Genomic DNA, 16,956 nt, shown 5'->3' with positions numbered 1-16,956 from the left:
TCATGAAAATTGAAACATTAATAAAGTATAAATTAAAAAAAAAAAAAAAAGAATGTTCTCGCCCACTTAGGGAAGCCTTCATGGAGTCTCACTGCTCGTCCCTGGGCATGCAAGAAGTGGTTCAAGAGAACCTACTTCAGCTACAGAGATTAGGAGCAATCATGCCGGTACCAGTAGTAGAACAGGGTTGAAGAAAGTATTCAATCTACTTTGTCGTTCCCAAGAAGGAGGGAGCGTTTCGGTCCATTCTAGACCTGCAGAAAGTCAAGGCAGTGTTGTGGATTCCATGCTTTCTTATGGAAACTTTGTGGACAGTGATAACGGCGTGCATCAGAGAGAGTTTCTGGCCTCCCTGGATTTAACGGAGGCCTATCTGCACATTCCTATCAGCATGGAACATCAAAGATTTCTGTGATTCATGGTGCTGGGCCAGCATTTTCAGTTTCAGGTCTTCCTTTTTGGACTGGCTATGGCTCAATGAACCTTCACAAAGGTTATGGTTGGTGATAGCAGTTGCATTGCGAAAAGAAGGTTTTCTGGTTCACCTTTATCTGGACAACTGGCTTATTCAGGTGAAATTAGAGGTAGAGTGTGGTTGATAGGTCCAGAGAGTTTTGGAGCTGTTATGTTCTCTGGGCTGGTTTGTGAACTTGGCAAAGATTTATTTTGTTCCAAGTCCGTCTTTGGAGTATCTGGGGGTGAGAATTGATACCCAGTTGGGCAAGGTGTTTCTCACCGTGGAGAGGATTCTGAAGTTGCAGTCTCAGGTGACACAATTGTTGCGCATAATGGTACCCAGGGCATGGGATTACCTACAGGTTCTGGGGCCCATGGCATCTACTCTGGATTTGGTACCGTAGGCCTGCCGCAAAAGGGAAGTTTTATGTATAAAGTTTTAAAAAAAGGCCTCAATTTTTATTTGCTTTTTGTTGTGCCAGTTGGGTGCTTCGGCTGGGTTTTGCAGCATACCGATTGGGGACATCGGGAGCGCTTGAGGATGGTTCTTGCAGCATTGGTGCAGGCAAGCTGGTGCGGCCATGCCATGCGGCAGGCAATGTGGGGAGACACATGTGCCTTTCTCTTGCTTGCACTTGCTCCCGCTGCATCTCCGAGGGAGAAGGCAGCTCAGGGAGCGCTAAAGGAGCTTCGGAGAGGCAGCGATCCTCCGTGGGGAGTGCGGGGGGAGCCGAGCAGCCCGAAGGTGTTTTCCGAATTTCAGAAGCAACGACAGCCATTTTATCTTCTTTTGCTGCTGAGACTGATGGCCTGCAGGAATGCTGCCTTGCCAACACTGCTGATGCTGGCAGATTGAAGACCCTCAGCCCTGGGTGTCCCAGGATCCTTTGTTGGGGGGAGGAGGAGGAAGACCTCCTGGAGCAGGATCCAGATGACTCGGGATTTCCCCCCAGATTTTGTTCTGCTTATAAATAAGGCTTTTTTGGCTAGAAGGATGGCTGGATGTCTCCTTCCCAAGTCAGTGGGCCTGCAAGAGCCAGTTCTGCCAAGAGGCCACGTTTGGCATGATCTGGTGGGGCGACCAGAGTTCGGAGAGTGCTGGCACATCAGTTGCATTCGGGGAATGCAGATAATAGCTCGGAGTCTGATGATCCTCTGGCTGGAGATCCATCTGGGATAGAATCTTATTTGGGCAGCGTGGACCCTGATGACGCTCAGGATCAAGCACCCTCTGTAGTGGGACATGATCTGAAGGTGGTCAGACTTTTTCGCTGGGAGGAATTGTGGCCCTTAATACCATGTATCCTCAGTGTGGCTTTGCCCTGTCATACATAGTTTTGGCAGGACCACCCCAGCTCTTTCTCCCAAACCTCAGTTACTGGCTTTTGGGGCCCCTTATCGTGGCTACTCCTGCTTTAGCTGCTTACTTTTCTTTCCCTTGGGATCCCCCACAGATCCGTTTGAAGCCCTTTTAGTTTCTACTTTTACAGCAAGTCGTGCTTCTTCCACTGATAACTTTTTCACACTTTACTTTAAAAGCAGGCATTGTTTCTGTAGCTAACATCTCTTTACCCATCACCCCTGTAGTGAGTACAGCACTTGCCCCTTCTTCTGTGGCAGGAACCCCTTCCTTGTGCTTCCACCCCTCACATACAGACAAAATTTCTGTACCAAATGTCCTTACTATACAAATGTTCTACAGTACACTTTAAACTCTATTTTCCCCTTTCCAGAATGCTAAGTAACTTGTACCCAAGAACTTCTTAACCGCTTCTTTCAAGCTAATCATTAAAGTCACCTTTCAAAAGTACTTGACCAATTTTGCAGGTTTCTTTGTGCCTTGGAGTCTTCTTCCACACACCTCAGTGTAGGCTGCACTGTATGGTTTTACACCTGGTCTTTGCTCCAAACATGTTTCTGTCTGCTGCCTGTGCTCCACAGCTTTCCCTCTAGGCACCGACCTAGGGGAAGAGAAACAAACTCCAATTGCAGACTGATAGGAAACCCTAGCATGCAAAATATCACTTCCCAGCTCCAGGCTCCTATGGGTTAGGTACCTTACCAACAGTAAGGCATATTAACGTCTTTCAGGACTCTACCTGCCCTCATTAGACACCAGCCAACCACCTGTCCCAGGTACATTTACCACAGCAAAGAAAACCTCAGGCCTATCAAACTTTCCCCAGCTCATACCATCTGGACTGCTGTTATTGCTTTTCCCATGCCTCCCGCTGGCTGTCCCTGGTCTGGTGCTGCCTTTATTCCTGCACCTGCAGGGTATCCACTGATTCCACCTGTCACAGGTTCCAAGCCCTCTACCTTTCTTTTGGTCACCTGTTCCTGAAGTGCACTCACTGGCTCAACTCTAGGTTTTCTGTACCACTGCCCAAGCTTCTCTTGCAGCTGCACTCCTTGAGCTCTAGTGCACAGCAACTCACTTGCTGTTGGAGGGCCTCTCACTGCAAAACTGTTTCTTTTTTTTTATTATTATTTTCAAAGGTAAAAAGAAAATCCTGCTTTAACAGCACTAACTCACATAATACCTCTGGTTACTTGCAATGGTACATTTAAACCTACTTTTGCTTTCAGGCCCAGGTCACTCTTCCCTGCATTTAAAACAGTCTTTCAGCATTTACATTCTGTGCTCCCTGAGCCACAGTCTTTTAAACTGCTTAGTGCTCTGAACACTCCTGTAGAGATGTGAATCGTGTGCCAGATCGTCTTAACGATCAGGTTCGGCTGCGGGGGGGGGGGGGAATCTGATCGTTAAGATATGTGAATTGGAATCGTTTCCGATTCCAATTCACATCGCTAATTTATTTTTTAGGGAGGCCCGCGCCGCTAAAAAGAAAACCCACCCGACCCTTTAAATCGACCCCCCCCCCCCCCCCAAACCTTTTAAAATTACCTGGTGGTCCAGGGGGGCCTCGGGGAGCGATTTCCCGTTCCCAGGCATCAGCTGCGCTAAAAAAAAAATGGCGCCGATGCCCCTTTGCCCTTACCTTGTGACAGGGTATCCATGCCATTGGCCGGCCCCTGTCACATGGCCGGCTCCTACCATGTAATTTTAAAAGGTTTTGGGGGGGTCGGGAGGGTGAGGGAGGCTAAGGGGGGTCGATTTAAAGGGTTGGGTGGGGGGTTTTTTTATCGGGCCATCGGCGCCATTTTAATTAGTGGCAGCCAGAATGGCGCCGATGGCCCGAGAGCGGGAGATCGCGCCGGGACCCCCCCCATTGGACCACCAGGTAATTTAACATTTTCGGGGGGGTTCAGGAGGGTGGGGGAGGGTAAGGAATTGGTTTTAAAGGGTCGGGGTGGGTTTAGGGGTTATTTTGGTGTGCCGGTTTTCCCGCCCTCCCCCAAATAATTCCCATGCCCTATTTAACGATTTAGGACGATTTATGACGATAAATCGGGGGCATTTGTATTGTATCGTGCACTCTGACGATTTAGGACGATTTTAAAATTATCTGACGATAATTTTAATCGTTCAAAAACGATTCACATCCCTACACTCCTGTGCTCTATACCCTGTTTAGAGCAGCAGGCTTACTTCTGTGTACTCCTTGAGCCACACATTTGTAAAACTCTTCACAGTGCTCCATGCACAAGTTTAGCAGCACTACCTTGTCCCAAACTGCTTCTTTGGGCAGGATTCACCCCACAAACTTTGTTTTCTTCTGACTGCTCCTTCCCCCTGTAGACTTGCATTTCTCTCTGTGCTTAGCTTAGAGAGAAATCCCACTTCTTTACCATATATGGAATGACCAAGCAACTTTCTTAAGCTGGAGGCAGAAAGAAGACTGACTACAGCCTTTCTTCATGCAATATTCACTTTATTAAGCACTTTCAGCATACAGACAAAGCCACAGTGCCTACCTTCTAGCAGTAATATTCATAGTTGGACAGCAATGTAATTATGAGCTGCCTTCTCCTACATCTAGACCGTGTCCCTCCAGCAGTCTACTCACAGCATTCGTTAGGTCAGCAATGTATACAGGAACTGGCTTCTGGAGATGCAGGGGGCCTCCTGATCTCAGCTTGGCTCTGCCTCAATCTCCCCAAGTGGGTCCTGCCCACAAAGCTGTTTCCCTCTGTAGGGATTTAAGGTAAACCTGGCATCTAGCCTGGTTCCGCACAGATTAAGGAGGGGTAGTAAGGCCACTCCTTCATACTAACATATAACCGAACTTTGTTTTTCTTTTAATCAAATAAGCTTTATTGATAAAAAATATAAACTTTACAGAGCAATCATTATATACTTTGTAATGAAAGTAAAGGGCAGTTTAGAAAAAAATTACAATTAAAAAGATCAGTGTTATACTTTGTTATAGCTATCAAATTAAGACATTTACATACTTAAAACTGAACCCTGCTTTGAATCATAAAAGCCATGCAGATAATCAAATATAAATAAATAATTCATAGAGATCAATATTAGGCCTATTAAAATCAAAGTACATTGCAATTGACACCAGACAGTTCAAGTCCATAACTATTTTTAACTATTTATTATTTTCAATATATACCATACAAACAGAATACATGTAGAAATACAAAGATTTATGTTAAACAAAATAGAAACAATACAATTAATTCCATAAGAAACCAAAACAGTAATAATAGACAGCAGGGAGACCCAGGGGAATTAAAATCCAGAGCTATTTTTACAGGCAGTTTGCATGAGGCATTTACAGTCCATGACCTAAAACGTTAATATTTGTAGTATTTGATATTGTGGTATTAGTTTAGTTAATAGTGTTGAATGAGCCTTGCTGTTTTACTCATCCAATAGGATATTTCTGGACTTAAAGACCATGAATTTCAAATTCGCCGCCCAGATGCTCCAGCTTTACTATACCAGTTGCGGTTAGGGGATGAAAAACTTCAGGTATGTTAAAAATATTTCTACGGCTAAGAATTTCTTTGCCCTACCAGCTGGTTTGCCTTACTCAGATTTAACTGTGATGCTTCAGAGAGCTCATAGTTAAAATCTGTTATTTTATATCTAGTTTAACTGTGCTACCTTCCCTGTTTTATCATGGGCTTCTCTGTTTTCCATATCTGTTCATCTGTTTTCCAGTTTAGATTGGCTAACTCTGAGGTCTTCAGTGAGGGCTGCAAACAGAACTGGTTTTCAGAATATCCACAATGAATGGTCAAAAGAGGTATCTGCAGACACATGGTCTAAGAACAAGGCTAATTTGCTTAGCATGATCAACTTGATACCCAGTCCAGTTTTCAGCCCTCGAGGACCAGAATTAAGAAGCTCTGGGCTAGCAGAATGGCGCTTTAACCCAGTTTTATTAGGTTTTACTGGTGGACAGGATGGGGGGTTTAAATACAAATGTTGACTAAAAGAAACTGCCTTTCCCTGACTTTCTTTTTTCTTGAAATTACCATATTAATGGCTTGTAAAACAAGAAAACTATATTACCATTCAGATTAAAAGATTTAAATCTTTCTGAATAGGCTCCAATGGCTCTGTTTTACCCAGCAACATTTGGAATAATGGGACAGAAAATGACATCTTTGCAGGTCAGGTCACAAGGAGGCTCGGAGGATCCTCATGATGAGCACTACTTGTTGGCTACACAAAGTAAGCAAGATCAGGTGAGAATCTTTTCTTTTAAAAAACATAAACTGCCCTGAGAGCTTTATTTACAGCCCCAGTTTTCTCCAACAACTCAGGAGATTATGTGGCAAAATTTCTGATCCTCATTCTTTTAAATGATTTTGTATATTAAATAATGTAAATTTCCTCTTCATCCAGTCAGATCAGTCCAGATGAATGGGTTATGCCCACCAACCAGCAGATGGAGACAGACTAACAAGTTCACTGATGTTGCTTCTTATATGAATCCATGCTTACCTCAGCTTACCAGTATTCCTGTTCTTACCCTAGATCAGCCCAGACAAGTGGATTTTGCATCCCTATCAGCAGGTGGAGGCAGAGAATTAAAAGCTTTTCAGGCACTGCTACTTAAATGAGAGTGCTACCTGCAGTCCCTCAGTATTTCTGTCTCCAGTAGATAGTAGAGGTGCAAACCTGCATGCCTAATTTAAAAGAATAAGAAAAATAATTAGGAGAAGGAGATTAGAGTAGGTTAAGTGAAGAGGAATAGAAGAGCTCTTTGAAGTGCTAGGTTTCTTCATGGGCCATCCCTCAGATCGAGCCGGGGGGGGGTGGGGGGTTGATGATCCCTGTTCGGCTTCAGCCCGCAACATCCAGGGTTAGAAAAGCCAGGGGTCCTGGTTTTCTCCTTTCTCTGAAGTCTCTGAAATACTTCCCCAACAGCTTGCAGCAGGGAAGTATTTCTTTTTTTTTTCTGGGCTGACTGTATCTTTAAGAAAAAAAAAAAAAAAAGATGTCTGAATCAGACACAGCTGGGCTTAAGAGAGCAGACCGCGGTGCTGGTATAAGAAGCTGTTGTGTATGGGGTTGCTGATTTGGTGAGTTTACCTAAAATAACTCGTGCTGCCACTCTTTGCAGTGTTGCTGCGGCAGGCGGCAGACTGCGCCGCGTGTTTCCCCTCCCAATGGCGCCGACGTCAGGGTGCATGGAAATCTGCAGGGTCTGCGGCAGCACTCGTTTGTGGCTTAATTTGGCCACATGTTGTGCTGATTGTGCCGTGGGCGGGGGGGAGGGTCCCTCATTGAGTCATTCAACCAACAATAGAACTACCCGATCCTAGGGCCCTGTAAGGGAGGCCGCTGGGGGAGATTATGCTGCTAGGATCAGAAGGGCCGCACAGGGCACAATGCAGAATCCTTTTCAAGAGGCCCAAGTCTCCCCTCCCCCTTTGTCTCCAGCGATGCAGGCCAGGACTAAAGATCAGAGGGAGGAAGATATGAAAGTTCCTGCGGTTGGGGACAGTGAAGGAGAAGAATTCTCCACAGAATTTGTTTTACTCATGCACAAGGCTTATTTGGCCAGGAGGTGTGCAGGGAGTAAACTGTCCCTGAACCAAAAAGGGCAGCCTAATCCTAAGAGAGTAAAAAGGTCCCTGGCCAGGGGTTCATGGAACCTTCTCTGCCAGTTGGGTCTTAGTCACCCGGATGGGGCTTTGGAATCAGATGTTTCAGACGACCAGCTGGATGATCCAGATGAGGATCTGGCAGACGTAGACCCTGTTACTAAACAGGGGGATGATTCTGCCAACCACGAGCCGGGGAAGAACCAGGACAGATCTGGAAATTTGTCTGAGGAGATCCCTATTGCAGAGGGGGACGACCCGCTAGTTGTCTGTCTTTTTTCGTAAAGAAGAATTGAAGCTGCTTATTCCTCGTGTCATGAAGGAGCTGGGAATGAAGGTGTTACAGGAGGAATTGGATGATAAAGGAGTAGATCCAATACGGGACAGTCTTCGGGGACCCCCTACAGCATTCCTGTTACCTAAGAAGGTTAAGAAATTGGTAGACTGGGAGTGGAATGCCCCAGAAGCTGGACTAAGGGTGGCAAGAGCAATGGCAAAGTTATAACCCTTAACTGGAATTGTTGGATGGTGGATAGGCAGCTCCTGAGGTGAAAGTTTATACTTCCATACTTCCTCCCTTAGTAGAGCAGAGTCCGGACCAGGAGGTTCTACCAGTGGTCCTGCATTTTTTGGACCTGGCGGTGTATTCCTCTTTTAATCTTTCAGCTTAGTCAGAACCAACCTCTTGGGCTAGTCCAGTGGCAGTGCCATGCGCTGCTATGCAGAGGAACCTGGTTTCCATTTCCAGCTCAAGTCGTTTGCTCCCCTAGGGAGAGAAGGGACTCATAGCCATCGTGCAGAGGATCTTCAGATCTCATGATTGCAGGGTTCCAAAAGGAGCTTGGATGGTGCTCAGCTGAGAACTCTCGCTGCAATGACTGGAGCTAAAGTAAGTTAGGAAGAGAGATAAAGCAGGGGGAAAATACTCAAGTAGTTGCAAATGACAGTTCATGGCATCAGATCCCAGCTTCATTTCCAACTGATTTGGAAGCCGAAAGAAAAAAGAGGAAGATTGCTCAATTCAAAAAAAGGAAGAAGAATTGGCATCTGTTGAACTATAGCACCATAAACCTTCATTTGTATAAATCCCAAGGGATTTTTCCCCAGTTTCATATCCCCTTCCCAATTCACTTAATCCAGTTATTGTCTCCGCATTCTTCAGCTGGACACCATGCACCAGTGCTACCTCCAGAATGTAACTCTATTGTAATACACCTTGACTACATCCCCATTGTAAGCTGCTACCCGCAACCTCTAACCTGATTGTAATTGCTTTCAAGTGGCTGTCCAGTCAGGAAAAAGTGGAACAGAAATCAAAAGTTAAATTAATGAAATGAAATGAATCATGGGTTCTAATTCCGGACACGTGGTGTTGCAGTTGCACAATGACTGGGACTTCCTCTCCCCAGCGGCTGTGAAAACCACCTCCATGATATTCCCAGCTCCAGCCAATCCAGGGAGCAGAAGCCCAGCCCTGGAATTGAACACGGTTCTTCCATATGGCAGCGAACAGCACTATCACTGAGCTGCAGAGCATGAAGTGAATATAGTGCAAGGTCTCTTATGTATTTTTTTTTGTGTTAAATGTTAGCACCAGGAAGACCAGTGGTAGTTACGGAAGAGATTTCAAATGGTTCTAGGGACACCGTTTATCATAAAAAATACATTTCAGGTGATTTAAAATGTCTCTATGCATTAGGACTCAGTGTATCACAGAAGACTAAATAAATGTAAGAATGATAGAAACATAGAAATGACGGCAGAAGAAGACCAAACGGCCCATCCAGTCTGCCCAGCAAGCTTTGAATTTTTTTTTTCTCTCATACTTCTGTTAGTCTTGGCTCTTAGTAACCTTTTGGTTCTATTTCCCTTCCACCCCCACCATTAACGCAGAGAGCAGTATTGGAACTGCATCTAAGTGAATATCTAGCTTAATTAGTCAGGGGTAGTAACCGCCGCAATAAGCAAGCTACACCCATGCCTATCCGCTTACCCAGACTATGTAATTCAGTCCTTGTTGGTTGTCTGTATATAGATCCACTTTTCTTCATTCCCCCTGCCGTTGAAGCAGAGAGGTATGCTGGATATGCGTGAAGTATCAGTCTTTCTCCCCTGCCGTTGAAGCAGAGAGCTATGCTGGATATGTATTGAAAGTGAAGTATCTGGCTTATTTGGTTTGCTGTAGTAACCGCCATAACAAGCAAGCTACTCCATGCTTTTTTGTGAATGCAAATTCTTTTGTCCACATTTCCTCTTGCCATTGAAGCTTAGAGCAATGTTGGAGTCACAGTAACCTTGTGTATGTTTATTGAATAAGGGTATTATCTCCAGGCAGTAGCTGTCATTCCCGCGAGCCACCCACTTTTCATTCACGTCCTCTAGACTTTATGGATCCACAGTGTTTATCCCACGCCCCTTTGAAGTCCTTCACAGTTCTGGTCTTCACCACTTCCTCCGGAATGATGTAGATGTATTTATTTTAATTTTTCTGTCAACTGGTACTTGAACTGTGAAATTCCAGCAGACTGTTGCTGCGCGACAGTACTTCTGGAACTTGTGGCCAGATAGCTGGCATAGTCATTCTTTAACATAAAGTATAAATTATATATATTTTTTGACCCAACAGTTTTTCTTCTGCTCTTTCTTTCAGCTCAGTCAAAATCAATGCTGTGATTTGGTTTAATTCACAACTACCTTGGGATATTTCCCTCTTTTTATATCCCCTCCCATTCTCATGAGATCAGTCATTGAGACAGAGGTCCTTGTCCAGGGGCCTCACACTAAGGCTCCTTCTGGAAGTCTGCAATCATGGGAGTGGAGTGGAAGAGTAGCCCAGTGGTTAGAGCAGTGGGCTGCGAACCAAGGAAGCCAGGTTTCAAATCCCATTACTGTTCCTTGGCCAAGTCACTTCACCCTCTATTGACTCAGGCACAAACTTAGACTGGGACAGGGAAACACCTACAGTACCTGAATGCAATCTGCTTGGAAGTGCCTGAAAAGCAGAATATAAATAAAATAAATGGGCCTTAAATAGGATTTGCCATTTTATGAAGTCGTGGACTCTGACTCCCAAGGAACTGTGAACTCTGCAGCAAGCCCAGATAGCAGAAAACCTGAGCCAGAAATCAAATCCAGATCTTCTGCAGAGGCATACACAGCAGTACCAATGAGTCACGGGGCCAGCCTAAATATTTTTATTCTTAACAAATAGTTTCGTGCCCAAATGATTTCACCAGGTCTCTTTTTCACTGAAATAATATACAACTTCTCATCAATTTTAATGCATTGTGCAAATCTGAAAAATCCTTGCTACAGGTATTAGAGAATTAAATAAGCTAAAAATTAGACAAAATATGCAAGAAACAATGTGGGCAGAAATAAGGAAATAAACTATAATAAGTGCATTTAAGATGCTGCAAAGGAGAGAGAACATATGGTCCTAACACAAGAACAGAAACATCATATCATAGGAAGGCTTTACATGGAAGTAAGTTTACAACAAATATAGTCCATTTGATAGTAGACATGTTTATTGTTGCCTGGTGTTTATTTTGTTTCTAAGTCTTCAAAGGGTACTGCAGATCGGAAAGCTCTGTCCAAGCCTGGTGGATACGAAGGAGATGTGCGTGGCCAGCCTTCTGATACTTCAGATAGGCTTCATCCACAAGAAGTGGAAATAGGATCCTCACAGAATGATTGCTTGGTGCCCGGCCATGAATCGGAGGATCCACCAACTGCACTGATATGCAGGAAAACAGCAATATCGCACTTTGAAGGGAAAGCATTGGGTCTGGACAAAGCCATACTTCACAGTATTGACTGCTGCGGTAAGCCCATGGCATCTGCTTACATTGGCAAGGGTTAGGGTTTACAGATTTGGCTCAAATATCCCAAAGCAATAGAAGACTATGTGCTGCTCTTAAGAAACAAATGGAAGATTTATCATACCTAGATTTATTATTTATCTACAAGTTATTAATAGCCAGTTATGCTGATGGTAGCAAACCATGAACACTTATGCCAATAATAGTAAACCTTCTTGGGCAGAAGTACCATAGCATGTCAAATCAGTAGAATAACCTTGTGTATTAGCCAGTTACCAAATTTCCTTTCATTTTATTTTATATTTTTTATAAGTTTATTAAATTTATAACTTAACAGCAAACACTCTAAGCTAGTTACAAGAGAATTAAATAAAACATAATGAGGTCAATATACCAAGCTGGCCGTGTAAGTAAGTTGGCCAGATATAACTTATCCAGCTAAATTACAAAATATACAGCAGCATAGCTAAGTCAGTTATAACTTATACCCCTGTAGTAGCCGTATAAGTTATAACTGGCTAAGTTTAGACCTGCTCTATGGCAAGTCTAATTTAACCGCATAACGTGCAGATAAGACTGAATAACAGTAGTTAGCCACCAATCAGTACACACCCACAAGTTATGTAGCTAACTTTTTAGCTGCACAAGTAACATGCAGCTAATTGGCGGCCACTGAACATAGGCAAATATTCAATTATACTTATCCGGCTAAATAGCACTGAACACACTTTGAATATTGACCTCCCTGTAATTTGTCCATAGTAACAAACCCATACAGGTTGTATTTTTTGTGGTTTGCATCACAAACCACAAAAAATACAACATATGCTTCACAAATTTCAAAATACACAAACATTACTGACATTTAATAGATTAGTAACGGTCATAAATATATCAAATGAACACTTTATTTATTTGTCTTTTTATATACCGTTGTTTGGAGCAAGCCTTCACAACAGTTTACAGTGATAACAGTTTACATCAAACAGAGTATAAAACTGGTTACATTATAACAGGAAAGTGTAAACATATGCTTAGAGGTAAGAATAACTATGTACACAATATTAGCATGTTTACATGGAATTGCATTGGAGTATGGGTAGTACGGGAATTAGGGGGGAAGGTAAAATAAGGGTGAAGGTGATACTATGAAGTTGTTGGAAACAGCGTTATGAATAAAGATTCTGGTACTAATAACCAAGCACCTAACATAACAAGATGCAAAAACAAAGCAGAAACATTAACATGAGAGTAGAATCCAAAAACAGAGTTAGAATTTACTTTGTGAAGTTGGAGACCAAAGCATGGAAGATAGTCATCAAAAATCAGATTCCTATAAAATTCTCCTTGCAACTCACAACCAATAGACATCAACTGCAAAATTCATAGTTCCCTATACCTATAAAGGCTATTTTAAGGGCTACCCTTTTCCAGAATAATGTCTTGTTAATCCTGTAGAGGACCATCCTTTACTGCAATAGCATCTTGAACATCAGTCGAATTGACTTTGAGCCATAGCATTTGTAACACTGAGTTGTGCTGTATCATCTGCACTAAAAGTAAATATTGTACTTTCTCTCAGCTTATCTAATATACTTTGCATGATAACCTTTGATTTATTTCTTTGAATATTAATGAATTTGTCATGATCACTGTTTTCATTTGCCAAACCAAATCTTTTTACAGTACTCTTGAGAGAAACTGAATACAAAATGTAGGGTTATTTTCCTTACTTTAATAATTGGCAAGTGTAAAGTTCTGGAACAATAGCCATTGCCATCTGGTTTAGTCCCAGTGGAACTCATTGTAGTAATATGCTAAACACCTACTTATGCACCAGTTTTCTATATAATTAGCCTTCAGTGATTAGATCTCACTAAGTTACTGACAAAGTTGTTTAAAAATCTCTTTAAAGCATCTGATGATACCAAGAAGAAGATGTACAGTTCCATCCTAGTAGTGGGAGGAGGTTTAATGTTCCATAGGGCACAAGAATTCCTGCAGCACCGTATTCTCAACAAAATGCCTCCTTCATTCCGGAGAGTGGTTGAAAATGTTGAGGTCATCACTAGACCAAAGGTAAGACAGATTTTTATATTTTACTGATCAATTGTAGCTTTTAAAGCTATGCCACCAATAAGTTCTTTGGTGCTATAGCGTGATTATTCTTTAAATTGAAATCGGTTACTTTTCATTGAATGTATTTACCATCTGTTTTGATGCATGTGCCAGTGAAAGCTTTGCTAGAGTAAAAAAAGACCACGCTTTTTGTCCAGTGACTGAGCTACACCTAAACATCCCTAAATAATGATTTAGATTTGACTGACCTAGTTTGCTTTTTTTAAAAAATAATCCATCTTCCCAAATAGTGTGCCTTGATCTTGCTCTGAATAGAACATCCCTAAGTTTTTTAAAACATAATTAAAGCAGCATTTTAGCTTAATTAAGGACCTGATGTACCATAACAATTTTGTGTACATTGAAAAAATGCTTAGTGAGGTCCCTAAACTTGCCCAGTCCCTATGCTAGCACACTGGCTGTCCTTTTTATTTATTTAACAACATTTCCCTCTACGTACCCGTATCAGTCCAGACCGCTGAGTTTTGCCTCCCTTCCAGCAGATGGAGACGGAGAAAAACTTGTAGAGCACCACCTATTATCCTGGTGTGCTACCTGCATTTCCTCAGTATTTCTCTGTCTCCAGCAGATGGAGGTGATGCAAAACCTGCGGTCTTCACCTTTGCTTGAGGTGTTGGCAGATCTCTGAAAAAAAAAAAAAAATTAGAAAGATCAGATAGCAGATCAACAAGGCTAACAGGAACACCCTCCCAGGGGGTAGGCAGGTCCCAGTGGGGCTATCCCTCCTGGTCGCAGGGTTTGAGTTGCTGGGGTTGGTGACCCCGCGGGGCTCCTCCACGTTAAGGCAGCGGGGGGATTACCGGTAGTCTGGTCCCTTCTCCCACCCCCAGGCACAGTTCGATTGAAAAAAAAAAAAAAAGAACTGAAGCAGAGCAGCCTGTCAGTCTTCTCCTGATAGCTGTGTCCTCCGGCTGCATTTTTTGGGAAAAAGAAAAAAAAAGGAGGCGTAGGGGGGCCAGACGGGCTCAGGGTGGACAGGACATTGTTGGATGGCTGCAGTGGTGTTTACCTGCGGGAGCACTTTTGTCTGCCTGGGCACGTGGTTTTCTTCTGTTTCTGGGCGCCCCCCCTCGGTCTTTTCATGTCGCATCCGGTGCGATGTGTGGCTTGCGGGGAGTACGCTTCGCGGCTCTTCCGATTGGGCCTCTGTATTAGGTGCCTTCCCGGTGGGGAAGGTCCCTCAGAGCTGCTGCCTAAACCGTGTGGAGCTAGCAAGCGGACAGCCATTCAGGGCTCTCAGGCCGATCTGTTCCCGCTGAGCGCGGGAACGGCGGCAGTTTTGGAAACTTTTGCCGGCGTGCAAAAAAGAGCCTTGGGGGAGGGGATCTCCCGCCCAATCTATCGCCGGTTCCCGGCAGTCCTAAGGACCTTTAGGATCCCTCCCTGGATGGTTTGGCCGACAGACCTGACACCCCGTTGAGGGAGGGGAGTACTCCCAGTGCCTTTTGTTTGGATTTTGTGCTTTTAATGCACAGAGCGTTCTTGGCGACCCAGAGCTCGCAGGCTGGGGTTGCTCCACCGGGAAGGCTGGAGGGGCCGCCGCAGAAGGTTCCCAGGAGTCGACACCCAGGGGGCCCTATGGGTCAAAATGATTCAGGGCTCTTTCCTTCTGGGGGATGGGGCCCCAGTGCGGCTGTGCCAAACACTGGTCATCCAGATGAGCTGTCAGCCCTCCCGGGGATTGACCTGGGTAAGGCAACTCTGGTGGAGGGCGACGATCCGAAGGTGGTCCGCCTGTTTCATTGGGAAGAGTTGGACCCACTCATTCCATGGGTCTTGACTGAGCTCGGCATGGAACCTTCCTCAAGAAGTCCTTCCCCCGGATTTGGAAGACCCAATCCTGGCAGGGCTGCGAGGTCCATCTAAGACTTTTCCTCTTCATCCCATGCTTCAGCAATTAATGACCCAGGAGTGGGGAGGTCCCGGAAGCAGGCCTCCGAGTTGGAAGGGCGATTGACAAGCTATATACTTTGCCCAAAGAGGTCTTGGAGATTCTTAGGTCTCCCAAGGTGGACGCCTCAGTGTCAGCAGTCATGAAGAGGACCACGATTCCAGTGGCTGGAGCGGCAGCCCTTAAGGACCTCCAAGATAGAAAGCTTGAGGTTCTTCTGAAACTGATTTTTGATGTTTCAGTGCTGGGCATCTGCGCGGCTGTTTGCAGTAGTTTCATGCTCTGGGCGAGCCTTCGCTGGGTCCAACAGTTGCTGACTTCTCAGGACCTCCCGCCTCAGGAATCCGCTCAGGCGGAGCGCTTGGAGGCGGCAGTAGCATATGGAGCGGATGCTTTATATGATCTCCGTACGTCTTCCAGAACCATGGCGTCTGCGGTGTCAGCACGGAGACTTCTACGGCTACGCAACTGGTCGACAGATGTCTCCTCCAAGGCCCAGTTGAGTGCTCTACCCTTTAAGGGCAAGTTCCTCTTTGGAGAAGACCTGGAACAGTTGGTTAAGTCCTTGTGGGAAAATAAGGTTCATAAGCTTTCGGAGGATAAGCCTAGGCCTTCAAGACCTTTCTCACCGGCCTGTTCTCGTTTTCGGGGACAGCAGAGATTTAGGCAGAGTAGAGCACCGGTTGCTGCCCAGAGACAATCCACGGGCAAAACACAGTCCTAGTCTCATTCCTTTCATGGCCGCAGACCCGCCCGTGATGGAGCCAGCTCCACGACACCCGGAGCCAAGTCCATCCAATGAGATGAGGTTGACCCACTCCTCAGTTCCTCAGGTGGGGGGATGGCTGTCCGAATTCTATGAGGAATGGGTCAAGATAACTACCGACCAATGGGTTTTAACTATCATAAGACAAGGCTACGCATTGGAATTTGCTCAGCCTCTCCAAGATCTCTTTCTAGTTTCCCCTTGCGGATCCCGCATGAAAGTGCACAGCGTTCGACAGACCCTCGACCTGTTGGTCTGGGGGCTATCGTTCCGGTCTCCCAGGTGGAGTGGGGAAGAGGCCGATACTCCATCTATTTCATCGTTCTAAAGAAGGAGGGGTCCTTCTGGCCGATCTTAGACCTGAAGAAGGTGAACGGAGTCCTCAGGATCCACGTTTCCGGATGGAGACCCTGAGGTCCGTCATTGCAGCGGTACTCACGGGCGAGTTCTTGGCTTCCCTGGACTTGATGGAGGTGTATTTACACATACCCATTCACAGGGATCACCAGAGGTTCCTTCGCTTCAAGATGCTCGATTGGCATTTTCAATCTTGTGCCCTGCCGTTCGGCCTGGAGACATTCACCAAAATTATGGTGGTCGTGGCAGCAGCTCTTCAGAGGGAAGGGGTGCTGGTTCATCCGTATCTGGATGATTGGCTAATCCGAGCGAAGTCGAAAGCCCTTTGCGAAGCTGCGGTCGCCAGGATCGTGGATGTTCTGGAATCCTTGGGATGGGTTGTCAATCGGGCCAAAAGCAACCTTCTCCCATCCCAGGTCCTGGACTTGGGGGCCAGGTTCAACATGCGCATGGGGAAGGTGTTTCTTCAAGGGAAACGGATCTCCAAGCTGATGCAGCAGGTCCGACGTCTTTTGTCTCTCCCTCTCCCCAAGGACTGGGACTAT

At 45.0% G+C, this 16,956-nt stretch overlaps 1 protein-coding gene across 2 annotated transcripts in view; it reads left to right on the top strand.

Moving 5' to 3' along the window:
• ACTR8 (actin related protein 8) overlaps positions 1-16,956 on the top strand; it is a 69,904-nt gene that overhangs the window by 39,398 nt on the left and 13,550 nt on the right. For both annotated transcript variants that reach the window (XM_029600898.1, XM_029600897.1), the window contains 4 exons: positions 5,252-5,347; positions 5,929-6,069; positions 10,997-11,261; positions 13,174-13,337. In XM_029600898.1, the coding sequence (XP_029456758.1) occupies positions 5,252-5,347; positions 5,929-6,069; positions 10,997-11,261; positions 13,174-13,337 (666 nt within the window). The remainder of the gene's footprint in view (positions 1-5,251; positions 5,348-5,928; positions 6,070-10,996; positions 11,262-13,173; positions 13,338-16,956) is intronic.

Source organism: Rhinatrema bivittatum, chromosome 4 (genome assembly GCF_901001135.1).
Source record: "Rhinatrema bivittatum chromosome 4, aRhiBiv1.1, whole genome shotgun sequence".
NCBI classification, from domain to species: domain Eukaryota; kingdom Metazoa; phylum Chordata; class Amphibia; order Gymnophiona; family Rhinatrematidae; genus Rhinatrema; species Rhinatrema bivittatum.
This window is presented reverse-complemented; position numbering and strand designations above follow the sequence as displayed.